This window comes from Heptranchias perlo, chromosome 27 (assembly GCF_035084215.1).
Source record: "Heptranchias perlo isolate sHepPer1 chromosome 27, sHepPer1.hap1, whole genome shotgun sequence".
Lineage (NCBI taxonomy): Eukaryota > Metazoa > Chordata > Chondrichthyes > Hexanchiformes > Hexanchidae > Heptranchias > Heptranchias perlo.
The window spans coordinates 1,391,316-1,409,573 of record NC_090351.1 but is presented as its reverse complement, the minus strand read 5'-3'; the positions used below and the strand labels follow the sequence as shown (position 1 = coordinate 1,409,573).

General features: G+C 46.0%; 1 protein-coding gene across 1 annotated transcript in view; it reads left to right on the top strand.

Moving 5' to 3' along the window:
• Positions 1-18,258, top strand: part of LOC137344318 (choline/ethanolaminephosphotransferase 1-like) — a 140,416-nt gene that overhangs the window by 109,399 nt on the left and 12,759 nt on the right. Inside the window, exon 7 of the mRNA XM_068007179.1 lies at positions 17,441-17,572. Coding sequence (XP_067863280.1) covers positions 17,441-17,572 — 132 coding nt within the window. The remainder of the gene's footprint in view (positions 1-17,440; positions 17,573-18,258) is intronic.

Genomic DNA, 18,258 nt, shown 5'->3' with positions numbered 1-18,258 from the left:
CTCCTCTGTCTCCCTGCTCAGGTTTCCATCCCCCTCCACTTTTTTTAAACCTTCCCCAACAGCACTAGCAAACACCCCCGCGAGGACATTGGTCCCGGTTCTGCTCCGGTGTAACCCGTCCCGCTTGTACAGGTCCCACCTTCCCCAGAACCGGTCCCAATGTCCCAGGAATCTAAATCCTTCCTTCCTTCCTACACCATCCCTGCAGCCATGCAGTCATCTGGTCTATTCTCCTGTTCCTATACTCACTAGCACGTGGCACTGGTAGTAATCCTGAGATCACTACCTTTTGAGGTCCTGCTTTTTAATTTATCTCCTAACTCCTTAAATTCACCTTGCAGGACCTCATCCCTTTTTTTTTAAACCTATGTCGTTGGTACCGATATGGACCACGACTACTGGCTGTTCACCCTCCCCCCTCCAGAATGCCCTGCAGCCGCTCCGTGACATCCTTGACCCTAGCACCAGGGAGGCAACATACCATCCTGGAGTCACGTTTGCAACTGCAGAAATGCCTATCTGTTCCCCTTACAATTGAATCCCCTATCACTATAGCCCTGCTGCTCTTCTTCCTCCCCTCCTGTGCAGTAGAGCCATCTGTGGTTTTTTTTATTCGTTCATGGGATGTGAGCATCGCTGGCAAGGCCAACATTTATTGCCCATCCCTAATTGCCCTTGAGAGCTGCCTTCTTGAACTGCTGCAGTCCTTGTGGTGAAGGTTCTCCCACAGTGCTGTTAGGAAGTGAGTTCCAGGATTTTGACCCAGTGACGATGAAGGAACGGCGATATATTTCCAAGTCGGGATGGTGTGTGACTTGGAAGGGAACGTGCAGGTGGTGTTCCCATGTGCCTGCTGCTCTTGTCCTTCTCGGTGTTGGAGGTTGCGGGTTTGGGAGGTGCTGTCGAAGAAGCCTTGGCGAGTTGCTGCAGTGCATCCTGTGGATGGTACACACTGCAGCCACTGTGCGCCGGTGGTGAAGGGAGTGAATGTTTAGGGTGGTGGATGGGGTGCCAATCAAGGGGGCTGCGTTCTCCTGGATGGTGTTGAGCTTCTTGTGTTGTTGGAGCTTCTTGTTGGACCTGCACTCATCCAGGCAAGTGCCTTGAACTTGGCTCTTGCTGCTTTCCCCTGATAAGCCATCTTCCCAACAGTATCCAAAGCGGTATCCCTGTTTGAGAGGGAGATGGCCCCAGGGGACTCCTGCGCTACCTGCCTCGTCCTTCTACTCTTCCTGGCGGTCACCCATTTCTTTTCTTCCTGCGGTGTGACCACCTCACTGAACGTGCTATCCATGATAATCTCAGCATCACGGATGCTCCACAGCGAATCCACCCGCAGCTCCAGCTCCAAAATAAGGTTACTCTTAATTTAGAGAATGTTAACTACACTGGAGACCTTGATTTACTTAAAAAAAAAACACTACTTGCTATCAGACCTGCAGACCTCAAACTTTTTACTTTAGTTGCTGCACTTTAGAATAGTAGAAATACTCACCTGAACCTACTTACCAATCAGTTGACTCGGTCACTTTTTCACTGGTGACGTCACCTCTGGAACTCTGCCGCTGGTCTTAGCTCAGCTCTCCCGCTCTCGGGCCCTCCTTTACCCCCCTCCGATCTCCCTTAGCTCAGCTCTCCCGCTCTCGGGCCCTCCTTTATCCCCCTCCGATCTCCCTTAGCTCAGCTCTCCCGCTCTCGGGCCCTCCTTTACCCCCCTCCGATCTCCCTTAGCTCAGCTCTCCCGCTCTCGGGCCCTCCTTTACCCCCCTCCGATCTCCCTTAGCTCAGCTCTCCCGCTCTCGGGCCCTCCTTTACCCGCCTCCGATCTCCCTCAGCTCAGCTCTCCCGCTCTCGGGGCCCTCCTTTACCCCCCTCCGATCTCCCTCAGCTCAGCTCTCGGGGCCCTCCTTTACCCGCCTCCGATCTCCCTCAGCTCAGCTCTCCCGCTCTCGGGGCCCTCCTTTACCCGCCTCCGATCTCCCTCAGCTCAGCTCTCCCGCTCTCGGGCCCTCCTTTACCCGCCTCCGATCTCCCTCAGCTCAGCTCTCCCGCTCTCGGGCCCTCCTTTACCCGCCTCCGATCTCCCTCAGCTCAGCTCTCCCGCTCTCGGGCCCTCCTTTACCCGCCTCCGATCTCCCTCAGCTCAGCTCTCCCGCTCTCGGGCCCTCCTTTACCCGCCTCCGATCTCCCTCAGCTCAGCTCTCCCGCTCTCGGGCCCTCCTTTATCCCCCTCCGATCTCACTTGGATGTGGTGTATTTGGATTTTCAGAAGGCCTTTGATAAAGTCCCACATAAGATGTTAGTGTGCAAAATTAAAGCACGTGGATTGGTGGTAATATACCGGCATGGATTGAAAATTGGTTGACAGACAGGAAACAGTAGGAATAAATGGGTCTTTTTTGGGGTGGCAGGTGGTGACTAGTGGGGTACTGCAGGGATCAGTGCTTGGGCCCCAGCTATTCACAATATATATCAATGATTTGGATGAGGGAACCAAATGTAATATTTCCAAGTTTGCTGACGTTACAAAACTAGGTGGGATTGTGAGTTGTGAGGAGGATGCAAAGAGGCTTCAAGGCGATTTGGACAAGTTGAGTGAGTGGGCAAATACATGGCAGATGCAGTATAACGTAGATAAATGTGAAATTATCCACTTCAGAAGGAAAAACAGAAAGGCAGAGTATTATTTAAATAGTGATACTTTGGGAAATGTTGATGTACAAAGGGACCTGGGTGTCCTTGTACACCAGTCACTGAAAGCAAACATGCAGGTGCAGCAACCAGTTAGGAAGGCAAATGGTATGTTGGCCTTCATTGCAAGAGGATTTGAGTACAGGAGCAAGGATGTCTTACTGCAGTTATACAGGGCCTTGGTGAGACCACACCTGGAGTATTGTGTGCAGTTTTGGTCTCCTTATCTGAGGAAGGATATACTTTCCGTGGAGGGAGTGCAGCAAAGGTTGACCAGACTGATTCCTGGGATGGCAGGGCTCTGGTATGAGGAGAGATTGGGTCGACTCGGCCTGTATTTACTCGAGTTTAGAAGAATGAGAGGGGATCTCATTGAAACATATGAAATTCTGACAGGGCTTGACAGACTGGATGCAGGGAGGATGTTCCCCCTGGCTGGGGGGAGTCCAGAACGAGGGGTCACAGTCTCAGGATACAGGTTAGGACATTTAGGACTGAGATGAGGATAAATTTCTTCACTGAGGGTGGTGAACCTGTGGAATTCTCTACCACAGAGGCTGTGGCGGCCAAGTCACTGAATATATTTAAGAAGGAGCTGGATAGATTTCTAGACACAAGACATCAAGGGGTATGGGGAGAGAGCGGGAATATGGTATTGAGATAGAGGATCAGCCATGATCATATTGAATGGCGAAGCAGGCTCGAAGGGCCGAATGGCCTACTCCTGCTCCTATTTTCTATGTTTCTGTCATCAGGCAAAATTTGACATCGAGCCACAGAGATATTTGGACAGGTAACCAAAAGCTTTGTTAGGTCTAGAAGGAGAGGCGGAGAGGTTTAGGGAGAGAATTCCAGGGCTCAGGGCCGAGGCAGCTGAAGGTAAGGCCACCAATGGTGGAGCAATGGAATCAGGGGTGCGCAAGTGGTAAGAATTGGAGGAGCGCAGAGATCTCAGAGGGTTGTAGGGCTGGAGGAGGTTACAGAGATAGGGAGGGGGTGAGGCCATGGAGGGATTTGAAAACAAGGATGATAATTTTAAAATAGAGGTGCTCCCGGAACGGGAGCCAATGTTGGTCAGCGAGCACAGGTGATGGGTGAATGGGACTTGGTGCGAATTAGGATCTAGGCAGCAGAGTTTTGGTTGAGCTCAAGTTTATGGAAGGTGGGAGGCCGGCCAGGAGAGCATTGGAATAGTGGAGTCTAGAGGTATCAATGCATGAGGGTTTCAGCAGCAGATGAGCTGAGGCAGGGGCGGAGACCGGTGATGTTATGGAGGTGGAAGTAGGCGGTCTTGGTGATAGAGCGGATATGTTGTCAGAAGCTCATCTCGGGGTCAAATAGGACACCGAGGTTGCGAACGGTCTGATTCAGTCTGAGACAGTGGCCAGGGAGAGGGATGGAGCACCCGCCCCAGGTTGTGGACTTCCTATAAGTCGTTAGACGAGGGAGGATTTTTCCCTTCGAGCCTCTGCAGGGTGCCTGACAGGTGCCTTGTACCTGAGATGTTTGGTTTGTGTGTACAGTGAGGGGTGCTGACTGTTCCTGACCCCAGGGAGGAGGAGGAGGCGGGGGAGAGGAGGATCGGGGGAGGAGGGGAAGAGTTACCTCCAGCCAGAGGTTCCAACACTTGATCGCTGTCCACGTGCCAGGATTGGAGAGGTCCCAGAGTGGGTGTGGTGCCAGAAGGAGTTATCCTCTTAAGGAGAAAACTAGGGAAAATCACCAGGCCATTCTGCTGGGGACTTGGTGAGCGCTGGGTGGTGATCTTTGTCCGCACCGGCAAACCTGTTGCATGGGGATCTTATGCTTTTAGCGAAGACGATAAACCTAGAGTCTAAGTGTGGCCTTGGGTCTGTTATCTGCAGGTTGCAGGGGACTCTTATGGGGCCGGTCTCATGCCCATCTCTGCTGGGTTGGACTCTCTGGGGCTGGTCGTCTCATGCCATCTCTGGGTTAGACTCCTGCAGTATAATGTAGGCTGGTTTGGACATTGACATCACCTCATCAATTGGAGCTGCAGCATTGATTGCACCATGCAGGCTGCTGCACAAAGCCAGCTCCATATCTCGGTCACCTAAGGCCCGAAAATCCTGGTTAGGGCAGTGTCTGTGGTTGGTGCTGTTAATCCTGCACCCCTGCTACTTCCAGTGAGGAGTCGTTTGGCTTGGTTAAGGGCCATTCACTGATCCACTCAGGTTACATCTTTGAAACAAGTGTCCATTGAAGGTACTTGCCTGGTTGTGACTGAGTAAAACCCACATTCCTTTGTCAGACGCTATTATTTGGTTATTGCATTTTAGCCGGTCTGTCCTGGCAGCTCAGCTTTTTCTTCTCCCATCAGGGCCTCTGTCTGTCTCCTAACACCCCGACCTCACCACTGTCCAATGGTGTGTGGAGGATGCCTAGAGACACCTTGTAGGGTCATCTTCATTCATCAACTGAAGTCGCTAAAAGTAGTGGCACAGGTTAATAAGGCCGTAAAAAAAGGCAAACCAAGCACTGGGGTTCATTTCTAGAGGGATAGAATTGAAAAGCAGAGAAGTAATGTTAAACTTGTATAGAACCTTAGTTAGACTGCACTTGCACTGTGAACAGTCCTGGTTTCCATAATTATGGAAAGGACATAGAGGCACTGGAGAAGGTGAAAAAAAGATTCACAAGGATAATACCAGAACTGTGAGGATATACTTTTTAGGAAAGGCTGGGGCTCTTTTCTTTAGAAAAGAGAAGGCTGAAGGGTAACCTGATAGTGGTCTTTTAAGATTATAAAAGGGTTTGATAGGGTAGATGTAGAGAAAATGTTTCCACTTGTGGGGGGAGTCCAAAAGTAGAGGTCATCAATATCAAATAAATAATAAATCCAATAAAGAATTCAGGAGAAACTTCTTTATCCAGAGAGTGACTAGAATCTGGAACGTGCTACCACAAGGAATGGTTTAGGTGAATAGCGTCAATGCATTTAAGGGGACAGTAGATAAGCACATGAGGGAGAAAGGAATAGAAGGATATCCTGATAGGGTGAGATGAAGAGGGGTGGGAGGAGGCTCATGTGGAGCATAAACACTGACGTAGATCAGTTTGGCCAAATGGCCTGTTTGTGCTGTAGTTTTGATGTAACTCAATATAGGACTTCCTCCACACACTGCATTCCCACCTGTGCATCCGCTCGTACCCTTGAGGCTGAATATAAGGGACCCTTTTATGAAGTTTTGTAAGCTCCTGTCAGGGAGATGTCCATGTACAGGACTGGGTCTTCGTATCCAAGTCCTGAGGGAAAACTGGAGAAACTTGGGCTTTTAGCGTGGAAAGAAGGCATCTGAAAGGTGAGCTTATCGAGGGAGATAAGTGTATAGAAAAAGCTAACCTGGAATGTTACTTTAAATTAATCTGAAAGTCGGGCAAAAGGACACTGGTTTAAACTAGTAAAAGGCAATTTTAGGATTGATATTGGGAAATTCTTCACATGGAGAATGGAATAAACTTCCAGATAGAGTGGAGGCAAAACCCCTGGAATCATTTAAGAAACAGTTGGATGCTGTGATGGGGACTGTAGGATCTTTAGATGAATGGACCACGATAGGGCTTTAAACTAAAAAAAAAGGTGGGGTGGGTGAGGGGTCAGGTGAGGGGAAATTTATAAATCTAAAAAGTCAAGGCCATAGTGTAGTGATTCGGGTAAAGATGAGCAGAGTGTGACAGGAAGGGCAGAGAGTTTAACGGTAATAGTGCATCAGCGAATACGGTGAATTCAGGGAAAAATGGTAAAAAGTTAAAATTAAAGGCGCTTTAACTGAATGCATGGAACATTCGTAACAAGATAGACAAATTAATGGCACAAATAGATAAACGTGGGTTTGATCTAGTAGCCATCAGAGACGTGGTTGCAAGTTCGGAACTTTATATTCCAGGGTAGTTGACGTTCCAAAAAGGCAGGCAGAATGGGGGTGTAGCCCAGATAAAGGATGACATAAGGACAGTGGTGAGAGGGTCTTAGCTCAGAAGATCAGGAAGTAGAATCAGTCTGGGTGGGGATAAGAAATAACAAAGGGCAAGAAAAGACTAGTGGGAGTAGTCTATAGGCCCCCTGACAGTAGCTATACTGTTGGACAGAGTGTTAATCGAGAAATAATAGGAGTTTGTAATACAGATAATGCAATAATCGTGGGGGACTTTAAAATCTTTGTATAGACTAGACAAATTGGCAAAGTTTGGAGGATGAATTCATGGAATGCATTTGAGACAGTTTCCTAGAACAATACATCATGGAACCAACCAGGGAAAAGGCTAATTTAGATCTTGTCTTGTGTAATGAGGCAGGGTTAATATTAGTAATCTCATAGTAAGGGATCCTCTGGGGAACAGTGATCATATGATAGAATTTCACATTGAGTTCGAGTGTGACATACTTAGGTCGGAAACTAGTGTCCTAAACTTAAATAAAGCCAACTATATAGGTATGAGGGGTGCATTGGCTAAGGTAGATAGGAAATTAGATTAAAAGGTATGATAGTAGATAAGCAATGGCAAACATTTAAAGAAATATTTCTCAATGGAATGTATGTTTTCTTTGAGAATTGAGAAATAAAAACTCCAGGGGAAAAGTGATCCATTCGTGGCTAACTAAAGGAGTTAAGGATAGTATTAGATTAAAAGCCTGAGGATTGGGAGAGTTTTAGAAACCAGCAAAGGATGACCAAAAAACTGAGGGGGAGAAAATAGAATGAGAGTAAACTAGCAAATATAAAAAATGGATTGTAAGAGCTTCTACAAGTATGTTTTTAAAAAAGGAAGAGATTAGTGAAAGTAAATGTGAGTCCCTTAGAGACTGAGACAGGAGAAATTATAATGGGGAATAAGGAAATGGCAGAGATGTTAAACAAATATTTTGTATTAGTCTTCACAGTAGAAGATGCAAAAAGCATACCGGAAATAAGGGTCTAATGAGAGTGAGGCACTTAAAGTAATTAATTAGTAAAGAGAAAATACTGGAGAAATTAATGGGACTAAAAGCTGATAAGTCCCCTGGACCTGATGGCCTACATCTTAGGGTTTTAAAAGAGGTGGCTGCAGAGACAGTGGATGCATTGGTTTTGATCTTCCAGAATTCCCTAAATTCTAGAACGGTCCCAGCGGATTGGAAGGTAGCAAATGTAACACTTCTATTCAAGAAAGGAAGGAGAGAGAAACAGGGAACTACAGGCCAGTTAGCCTGACATCAGTCGTTGGGAAAATGCTGGAATCCATTATTAAGGAAGTGGTAACAGGGCACTTAGAAAATCATATGATTAGGTAGAGTCAACACGGTTTTATGAAAGGAAATCACATTTGACAAATTTATTAATTTTTTGAGGATAGATAAAGGGGAACTAGTGGATGTCATATATTTGGATTTTCAAAAGGCATTTGATAAGGTGCCACATGAAAGGTTGTTACACAAGATAAGGGCTCATGGAGTTGGGGTAATATATTAGCATGGATTGAGGATTGGTTAACGGACAGAAAACAAGGTAGGAATAAATGGGTCATTTTCAGGTTGTCACGCTGTAACTAGTGGGGTGCTGCAAGGATCAGTGCTTGGGCCTCAGCTATTTACAATCTATATTAATGATTTAGATGAAGGGACCGAGTGTAATGTATCCAAGTTTGCTGATGATACAAAAATAGGTGGGAAAGTAAGCTGAGAGGAGGATGCAAACAGTCTGCAAAGGGCTATCGATAGGTTAAGTGAGTGGGCAAGAAGGTGGTTGATGGAGTATAATGTGGGGAAATGTGAGGTTATTCACTTTGGTAAGAATAGAAAAACAGAATATTTTTTAAATGGTGAGAAACTGTTAAATGTTGGTCTTCAGAGGGATTTGGGTGTCCTTGTATATGAAACACAAAGTTAGCAAGCAATTAGAAAGGCAAGTGGTATGTTGGCCTTTGTTGCAAGGGGGTTGGAATATAAGAGTAAGGAAGTCTTGCTCCAATTGTACAGGGGTCTGGTGAGACCTCACCTGGAGTACTGTGCACAGTTTTGGTCTCCTTTTACCTAAGGAAGGATATACTTGCCTTGGAGGCGGTGCAACGAAGGTTCACTGGATTGATTCCTGAGATGAGAGGGTTGTCCTATGAGGAGAGATTGAGTAGAATGGGCCTTTACTCTCTGGAGTTTAGAAGATTGAGAGGTGATCTCATTGAAACATGTAAGATTCTGAGGGGGCTTGACAGGGTAGCTGCTGAGTGGCTGTTTCCCCTGGCTGGAGAGCCTAGAACCAGGGGGCATAATCGTAGGATATGGGGGGGGGTCAGCCATTTAAGACTGAGATGAGGAGGAATTTCTTCATACAGAGGGTTGTGACTCTTTGGAATTCTCTGCCCCAGAGGGCTGTGGATGCTGAGTCATTGAATATATTGAAGGCTGAGATTGATAGATTTTTGGACTCTGGGGGAATCAAGGGATATGGGGATCGGGCAGGAAAGTGGAGTTGAGGTCGAAGATCAGCCATGATCTGATTGAATGGTGGAGCAGGCTCGAGGGGCTGTGTGGCCTACTCCTGCTCCTATTTCTTATGTTCTTATGGGCTGATTAGCTTTTTAACGTAATTATCTTGTGCTCTTTGAACATAAGAACATTTTCCTGCACTATCTCCATATCCCTTGATGCCTTTAATATCTAGAAATCTATCGATCTCTGTTTTGAATGTACTCAATGACTGAGCCTCCACAGCCCTCTGGGGTAGAGAATGCCAAAATTTCGCCACCCTCTGAATGAAGAAATTTCTCCTCATCTCAGTCCTAAATGGCCTTCCCCTTATTCTGAGACTGTGACCCCGGTTCTAGACTCCCCAGCCAGGGGAAACATCCTCCCTGCATCTACCCTGTCGAGCCCTGTAAATGTTTTGTATGTTTCAATGAAATCACCTCTCATTCCTCTAAACTCGAGAGAATATAGACCTAGTCTACTCAATCTCTCCTCATACGACGATCCCGCCATCCCAGGAATCAGTCTGGTGAACCTTCGTTGCACTCCCTCTCTGGCAAGTATATCTTTTCTTAGATAAGGAGACCAAAATTGTACACAATACTCCAGGTGCGGTCTCACCAAAGCCATATATAATTGCAGTAAGACATCTTTACTCCTGTACTCAAATTCTCTTGTAATAAAGGCCAACATACCATTTGCCTTCCTAATTGCTTGCTGCACCTGCATGTTAGCTTTCAGTGACTCATGTACAAGGACACCCAGGTCCCTTTGCACATCAACATTTCCCAATCTCTCACCATTTAAATAATACTCTGCATTTCTGTTTTTCCTTCCAAAGTGAGTAACTTCACATTTTTTCACATTATATTCCATCTGCCATATTCTTGCCCACTCACTTAGCCTGTCTATATCCCCTTGAATCCTTTTTACATCCTCCTCACAACTCACATTCCCACCTAGTTTTGTCATCAGCAAACTTGGAAATATAACATTTGGTTCCCTCATCCAAATCATTGATACAGATTATGAATAGCTGGGGCCCAAGCACTGTTCCCTGTGGTACCCCACTAGTCACAGTCTGCCAACCTGAAAAAAACAGATTTATTCCTACACTCTGTTTCCTGTCTGTTAACCATTTCTCAATCCATGCCACTATATTACCCCCAATTCCATGTACTCTAACTTTGTTCACCAACCCTCTGTGTGGGACCTTATTGAAAGCCTTCTGAAAATCCAAATCCAAATAGTGGGGGATTTCAACTTCCCCAATATTAACTGGGATACTCAGAGTGTAAAAGGCTTAGAGGGTACAAAATTCTTAACGTGCATCCAGGAGAGCTTTTTGAGCCAGCATGTAGAAAGTCCTAAAAGAGAGGGGGTGGTACTGGACCTAATTCTAGGGAATGTGGCTGGCCAAGTGGAAGAAGTGCTAGTAGGTGAGCACTTTGGTGACAGTGACCATAATTCGGTGAGATTTAAGGTGGTCATGGAAAAGGACAGGGAGGGGCCGGAAATAAAGGTTCTAAATTGGGGGAAGGCCGATTTTAATAGGATAAGGCAGGATCTGGCCAAAATGGACTGGGATCAGCTGCTTGTAGGAAAATCCGCATCGGAGCAATGGGAGTCTTTCAGAAGGGAGATTGAGACCATACAATGGCAACATGTTCCCGTAAAGGTCAAGGGTGGTTCCAAGAACTCCAGGGAACCTTGGATGTCGGGATATACGAGAATGGATTAGGAAAAAAAGGAGGGCTTTTGGCAGATACAAAAGGCTAAAGACGGAGGAAGCCCTAGAGGAGTACAAAAAGTGCAGGGGGATACTTAAAAAAGAAATTAGGAGATCAAGGAGGGGCCATGAAATAACACTGGCGAGCAAAATAAAGGAAAATCCTAAGATGTTTTATAAGTATATTAAGGGTAAGAGGATGACTAGGGAAAAAATAGGGCCCATTAGGGACAAAAATGGCAATCTGTGTGTGGAGCCGGCAGATGTAGGAGGGGTTCTAAATGAATTTTTTGCATCTGTTTTCACTATGGAGAAGGACGATGTAGACATAGAAATACGGCAGGGGGACTGTGATATACTCGAACATATTAACATCGAGCGGGAGGAGGTATTGGCGGTTTTAGCAGGCCTAAAAATGGATAAATCCCCAGGCCTGGACGAAATGTATCCCAGGCTACTGTGTGAGGCAAAGGAGGAGATTGCGGGGGCTCTGACACATATATTCAGAACCTCTCTGGCCACAGGGGATGTGCCAGAGGACTGGAGAACCGCTAATGTAGTACCATTATTCAAGAAGGGGAGTAGGGAAAAACCGGGGAACTACAGGCCAGTGAGCCTAACATCAGTGGTAGGAAAATTATTGGAAAAAATTCTGAAGGACAAAATTAGTCTCCACTTGGAGAAGCAAGGATTAATCAGGGATAGTCAACATGGCTTTGTCAAGGGAAGATCATGTCTGACTAATTTGATTGAATTTTTTGAGGGGGTGACTAGGCGTGTGGATGAGGGTAACGCAGTGGATGTGGTATACATGGATTTCAGTAAGGCCTTCGATAAAGTCCCCCACAGGAGATTGGTCAAGAAGGTACGAGCCCATGGAATCCAGGGTGCCTTGGCACTTTGGATACAAAATTGGCTTAGTGGCAGAAGGCAGAGGGTGATGGTCGAAGGTTGTTTTTGTGACTGGAAGCCTGTGGCCAGTGGGGTACCACAGGGATCGGTGCTGGGTCCCTTGCTGTTTGTGGTCTACATTAATGACTTGGATATGAATGTAAAAGGTATGATCAGTAAGTTCGCTGATGATACAAAAATTGGTAGGGTGGTAAATAGCGAGGAGGATAGCCTCAGTCTGCAGGACGATATAGATGGGTTGGTCAGATGGGCGGAACAGTGGCAAATGGAATTTAACCCGGAAAAGTGCGAGGTGATGCACTTTGGAGGGACTAACAAGGCAAGGGAATACACAATGAATGGGAGGACCCGAGGCAAGACAGAGGGTCAGAGGGATCTTGGTGTGCAAGTTCACAGATCCCTGAAGGCGGCGGAACAGGTAGATAAGGTGGTAAAGAAGGCATATGGGATACTTGCCTTTATTAGCCGAGGCATAGAATATAAGAGCAAGGAGGTTATGATGGAGCTGTATAAAACACTGGTTAGGCCACAGCTGGAGTAGTGTGTGCAGTTCTGGTCGCCACACTACAGGAAGGATGTGATCGCTTTGGAGAGGGTGCAGAGGAGATTCACCTGGATGTTACCAGGGCTGGAGCGCTTCAGCTATGAAGAGAGACTGGGAAGATTGGGTTTGTTTTCCTTGGAGCAGAGGAGGCTGAGGGGGGACATGATTGAGGTGTACAAAATTATGAGGGGCACAGATAGGATGGATACTAAGGAGCTTTTTCCCTTCGTTGAGGGTACTATAACAAGGGGACATAGATTCAAGGTAAAAGGCGGGAGGTTTAGAGGGGATTTGAGAAAGAACTTTTTCACCCAGAGGGTGGTTGGAGTCTGGAACTCACTGCCTGAAAGGGTTGTGGAGGCAGGAACCCTCACAACATTCAAGAAGCATTTGGATGAGCACTTGAAATGCCATAGCATACAAGGCTACGGACCAAATGCTGGAATATGGGATTAGAGTAGACGGGGCTTGATGGCCGGCGCGGACACGATGGGCCGAAGGGCCTCTATCCGTGCTGTATGACTCTATGACATCACATCCACTGGTTCCCCCTTATCCTATTCTACTAGTTACATCCTCAAAGCACTCCAATAGGTTTGTCAAACATGATTTCCCTTTCATAAATCCATGTTGATTCTGCCAAATCCTATTATTATTTTCTAAGTGTCCTGTTATCACATCCTTTATAATAGACTCCAGCATTTTCCCTACAACTGATGTCAGGCTAACTGGTCTGTAGTTCCCTGTTTTTTCTCTCTCCCTCCTTTCTTAAATAGTGGGGTTACATTTGCCACTCTCCAATCTGCAGGAACTGTTCCAGAATCCTATAGAATTTTGGAAGATGACAACCAATACATCCACTATCTCTATAGCCACCTCTTTCAAAACCCCGGGATGTAGATCATCAGATCCTGGGGATTTATCGACTTTCCGTCCCACTAATTTCTCCAGTACTATTTTTTTACGAATACTAATTTCTCTCTGTTCCTCATTCTCGCCAGACCCTTGGTTCTCTATTATTTCTGGGAGGTTTTTTGTGTCGTCTTCCATGAAGACAGATGCAAAGCATTTGTTTAATTTCTCTGCCAGTTCCTTATTGCCCATTATAAATTCTCCTGTCTCTGTCTGTAAGGGACCCACATTTGCCTTCGAGTCTTTTCCTTTTTACATACCTATAGAAGCTTTTACAGTCCGTTTTTATGTTTCTCGCTAGTTTGCTCTCGTTCTATTTTCCCTCTTTATCAATTTCTTGGTCCTTAAAATGTTCCCAATCCTCAGGCTTACTGCTTTTTCTGGCAACTTTATTTGCCTCTTCCTTTGATTTAATACTATCTTTAATTTCTCTTGTTGGCCATGGTTGGATCACTTTTCCTGTTGGTTTTTTGTGCCTTAAAGGAATATATATTTGTTGCAAATTATATATTATTTCTTTGAATGCTAGCCATTGCCTGTCTACCGTCACACCTTTTTAATGTAGTTCCCCAATCAGCCACAGCTTACTTGCGCCTCATACCTTCGTAGTTTCCTTTGTTTAGATTTAAGACCCTAGTTTCGCCTCAAAGGTAGTAATCTCAGGATTGCTACCAGTGCCACGGGCTAGTCAGAGTAGGAATGACAGGATAGCTAAGATGAATACGTGGCTTGAGAGATGGTGCAAGAGGGAGGGATTCAAATTCCTGGGCCATTGGAACCGGTTCTGGGGGAGGTGGGACCAGTACAAATTGGACGGTCTGCATCTGGGCAGGACTGGAACCAATGTCCTAGGGGGAGTGTTTGCTAGTGCTGTTGGGGAGGGTTTAAACTAATGTGGCAGGGGGATGGGAACCGATGCAGGAAGTCAGTGGGAAATAAAGTGGTGACAGAAACAAAAGGCAGTAAGGGAGAGTGTACAGAACATGACCGGACAGATGGTCTGAGAAAGCAGGGCAAAGACCAAGGGAAGACTAGATTAAACTGCATTTATTTCAATGCAAGAAGTCTGATGGGCAAGGCAGATGAACTCAGGGCATGGATGGGTACATGGGACTGGGATGTTATAGCTATTACTGAAACATGGCTAAGGGAGGGGCAGGACTGGCAGCTCAATGTTCCAGGGTACAGATGCTATAGGAAAGATAGAGCAGGAGGTAAGAGAGGAGGGGGAGTTGCGTTCTTGATTAGGGAGAACATCACGGCAGTAGTGAGAGGGGATATATCCGAGGGTTCGCCCACTGAGTCCATATGGGTAGAACTGAAAAATAAGAAGGGAGAGATCACTTTGATAGGATTGTACTACAGACCCCCAAATAGTCAACGGGAAATTGAGGAGCAAATATGTAAGGAGATTACAGACAGCTGCAAGAAAAATAGGGTGGTAATAGTAGGGGACTTTAACTTTCCCAACATTGACTGGGACAGCCATAGCATTAGGGGCTTGGATGGAGAGAAATTTGTTGAGTGTATTCAGGAGGAATTTCTCATTCAGTATGTGGATGGCCCGACTAGAGAGGGGGCAAAACTTGACCTCCTCTTGGGAAATAAGGAAGGGCAGGTGACAGAAGTGTTAGTGAGGGATCACTTTGGGACCAGTGATCATAATTCTATTAGTTTTAAGATAGCTATGGAGAAGGATAGGTCTGGCCCAAAAGTTAAAATTCTAAATTGGGGAAAGGCCAATTTTGATGGTATTAGACAGGAACTTTCAGAAGTTGATTGGGAGAGTCTGTTGGCAGGCAAAGGGACGTCTGGTAAGTGGGAGGCTTTCAAAAGTGTGTTAACCAGGGTTCAGTGTAAGCACATTCCTTATAAAGTGAAGGGCAAGGCTGGTAGAAGTAGGGAACCTTGGATGACTCGGGAGATTGAGGCACTAGTCAAAAAGAAGAAGGAGGCATATGACTTGCATAGGCAGCTGGGATCAAGTGGATCCCTTGAAGAGTATAGAGATTGCCGGAGTAGAGTTAAGAGAGAAATCAGGAGGGCAAAAAGGGGATATGAGATTGCTTTGGCAGATCAGGCAAAGGTGAATCCAAAGAGCTTCTACAAATACATAAAGGGCAAAAGGGTAACTAGGGAGAGAGTAGGGCCTCTTAAGGATCAACAAGGTCATCTATGTGCGGAACCACAAGAGATGGGTGAGATCCTGAATGAATATTTCACATCGGTATTTACGGTTGAGAAAGGCATGGATGTTAGGGAACTTGGGGAAATAAATAGTGATGTCTTGAGGAGTGTACATATTACAGAGAGGGAGGTGCTGGAAGTCTTAACGCGCATCAAGGTAGATAAATCTCCGGGACCTGATGAAATGTATCCCAGGACGTTATGGGAGGTTAGGGAGGAAATTGCGGGTCCCCTAGCAGAGATATTTGAATCATCCACCGCTACAGGTGAGGTGCCTGAAGATTGGAGGGTAGCAAATGTTGTGCCTTTGTTTAAGAAGGGCGGCAGGGAAAAGCCTGGGAACTACAGACCAGTGAGCCTGACATCTGTAGTGGGTAAGTTGTTAGAGGGTATTCTGAGGGACAGAATCTACAGGCATTTGGAGAGGCAGGGACTAATTAGGAACAGTCAGCATGGTTTTGTGAGAGGAAAATCATGTCTCACGAATTTGATTGAGTTTTTTGAAGGGGTAACCAAGAAGATAGATGAGGGCTGTGCAGTAGACGTGGTCTACATGGACTTCAGCAAAGCATTTGACAAGGTACCGCATGGTAGGTTGTTACATAAGGTTAAATCTCATGGGATCCAAGGTGAGGTAGCCAATTGGATACAAAATTGGCTTGACGACAGAAGACAGAGGGTGGTTGTCGAGGGTTGTTTTTCAAACTGGATGCCTGTGACCAGCGGTGTGCCTCAGGGATCGGTGCTGGGTCCGCTGTTATTTGTTATTTATATTAATGATTTGGATGAGAATTTAGGAGGCATGGTTAGTAAGTTTGCAGATGACACCAAGATTGGTGGCATTGTGGACAGTGAAGAAGGTTATCTAGGATTGCAACGGGATCTTGATAAATTGGGCCAGTGGGCCGATGAATGGCAGATGGAGTTTAATTTAGATAAATGTGAGGTGATGCATTTTGGTAGATCGAATCGGGCCAGGACCTACTCCGTTAATGGTAGGGCGTTGGGGAGAGTTATAGAACAAAGAGATCTAGGAGTACAGATTCATAGCTCCTTGAAAGTGGAGTCACAGGTGGATAGGGTGGTGAAGAAGGCATTCAGCATGCTTGGTTTCATTGGTCAGAACATTGAATGCAGGAGTTGGGATGTCTTGTTGAAGTTGTACAGGGCATTGGTGAGGCCACACTTGGAGTACTGTGTACAGTTCTGGTCACCCTATTATAGAAAGGATATTATTAAACTAGAAAGAGTGCAGAAAAGATTTACTAGGATGCTACCGGGACTTGATGGTTTGACTTACAGGGAGAGGTTAGACAGACTGGGACTTTATTCCCTGGAGAGTAGGAGGTTAAGGGGTGATCTTATAGAAGTCTATAAAATAATGAGGGGCATAGATAAGGTCGATAGTCAAAATCTTTTCCCAAAGGTAGGGGAGTCTATAACGAGGGGGCACAGATTTAAGGTGAGAGGGGAGAGATACAAAAGGATCCAGAGGGGCAATTTTTTCACTCAAAGGGTGGTGAGTGTCTGGAACGAGCTGCCAGAGGCAGTAGTAGAGGCGGGTACAATTTTGTCTTTTAAAAAGCATTTGGACAGTTACATGGGTAAGATGGGTATAGAGGGATATGGGCCAAGTGCAGGCAATTGGGACTAGCTTAGTGGTATAAACTGGGCGACATGGACATGTTGGGCCGAAGGGCCTGTTTCCATGTTGTAACTTCTATGATTCTATGATTCTATGAACTATGTCACTTTCAAACTTAATGAATTCTATCATATGAGTCACTCTTCCCTAAGGGCGCCTTTACAACAAGGTTATTAACCCTGTCTCATTGCACCATACTAGATCTAAAATAGCCTGTTCCCTAGTTGGTTCCTCAACATATTGATCTAGAAAACCATCTCGTATACATTCCAGGAATTCGTCCTCTACAGTATTAGTACGGTAATTTTCTGCTGCTTCCTGTTCTCATTTCCTCTTTGCTTTTTCTCCCTCCTACAGATCCCGGTATTGGAAATTCAAGTTAAAATTGTGCCGGCTCTCTTTGTGGTAGCGGGCGCCATCTTCTCCTGCACCAACTACTTCACCGTCATCTTTACCGGCGGTGTTGGCAAAAATGGCTCCACCATAGCAGTAAGTGAGCATCTGCGCTCGGGCTAGGTCTGTAGTGGGCCGGGCATGAGGCTATGTTTGAGCTGCAGGTTCAACTGTTTGATAAACCCCTAGATTTAAGCTCACTCCTCCTACATTACTCCGTTGTCCAGTGGTTTGTCCAAACCATAGGGAGATGAAGCAGTTTGGACGGCCTGTGTGAATTAAGATTGTGTGTGGTAAGGAGTCTGTTATTATGGGGAGATGATGACAAGATCAGAGAAGTATGAGAGAAAGAGATTGACCGAGACATCAAGTCAGAGGGAGAGACTGGAGAGAGATCGGGAAAAGGGGAACCAGAGAAATTAATCAGAAGGATCAGATATACCTGCAGGCTGATTCTGATGTATAATATTCCCAGCAGGGAGGGAACAGATGGGTTGGTTTGTGTACATACTTCTAGTATTAGCTACAAGGCTGAAAAGTTGTGGATCCCTGTTTCAGGTCCTGGAGGGGTGGGGGGAGGGAAAGAGAGTGCTGAATCTCAACACTGTCATCTGTCCCTGGCCAAGTTGAAGAAACATAAAGGATAGAAAATCAGAAGTAAACAAACGAAGGAGGAGGGAGAGAGAAAGGGGGGTGCCGGTGTGAAGGAGGAAATTCAAGGATTGCAGGAAACGCAAGGTTAATGGGGATTTGGAAGTGATTTAATGTCGATTCTCCCCGGC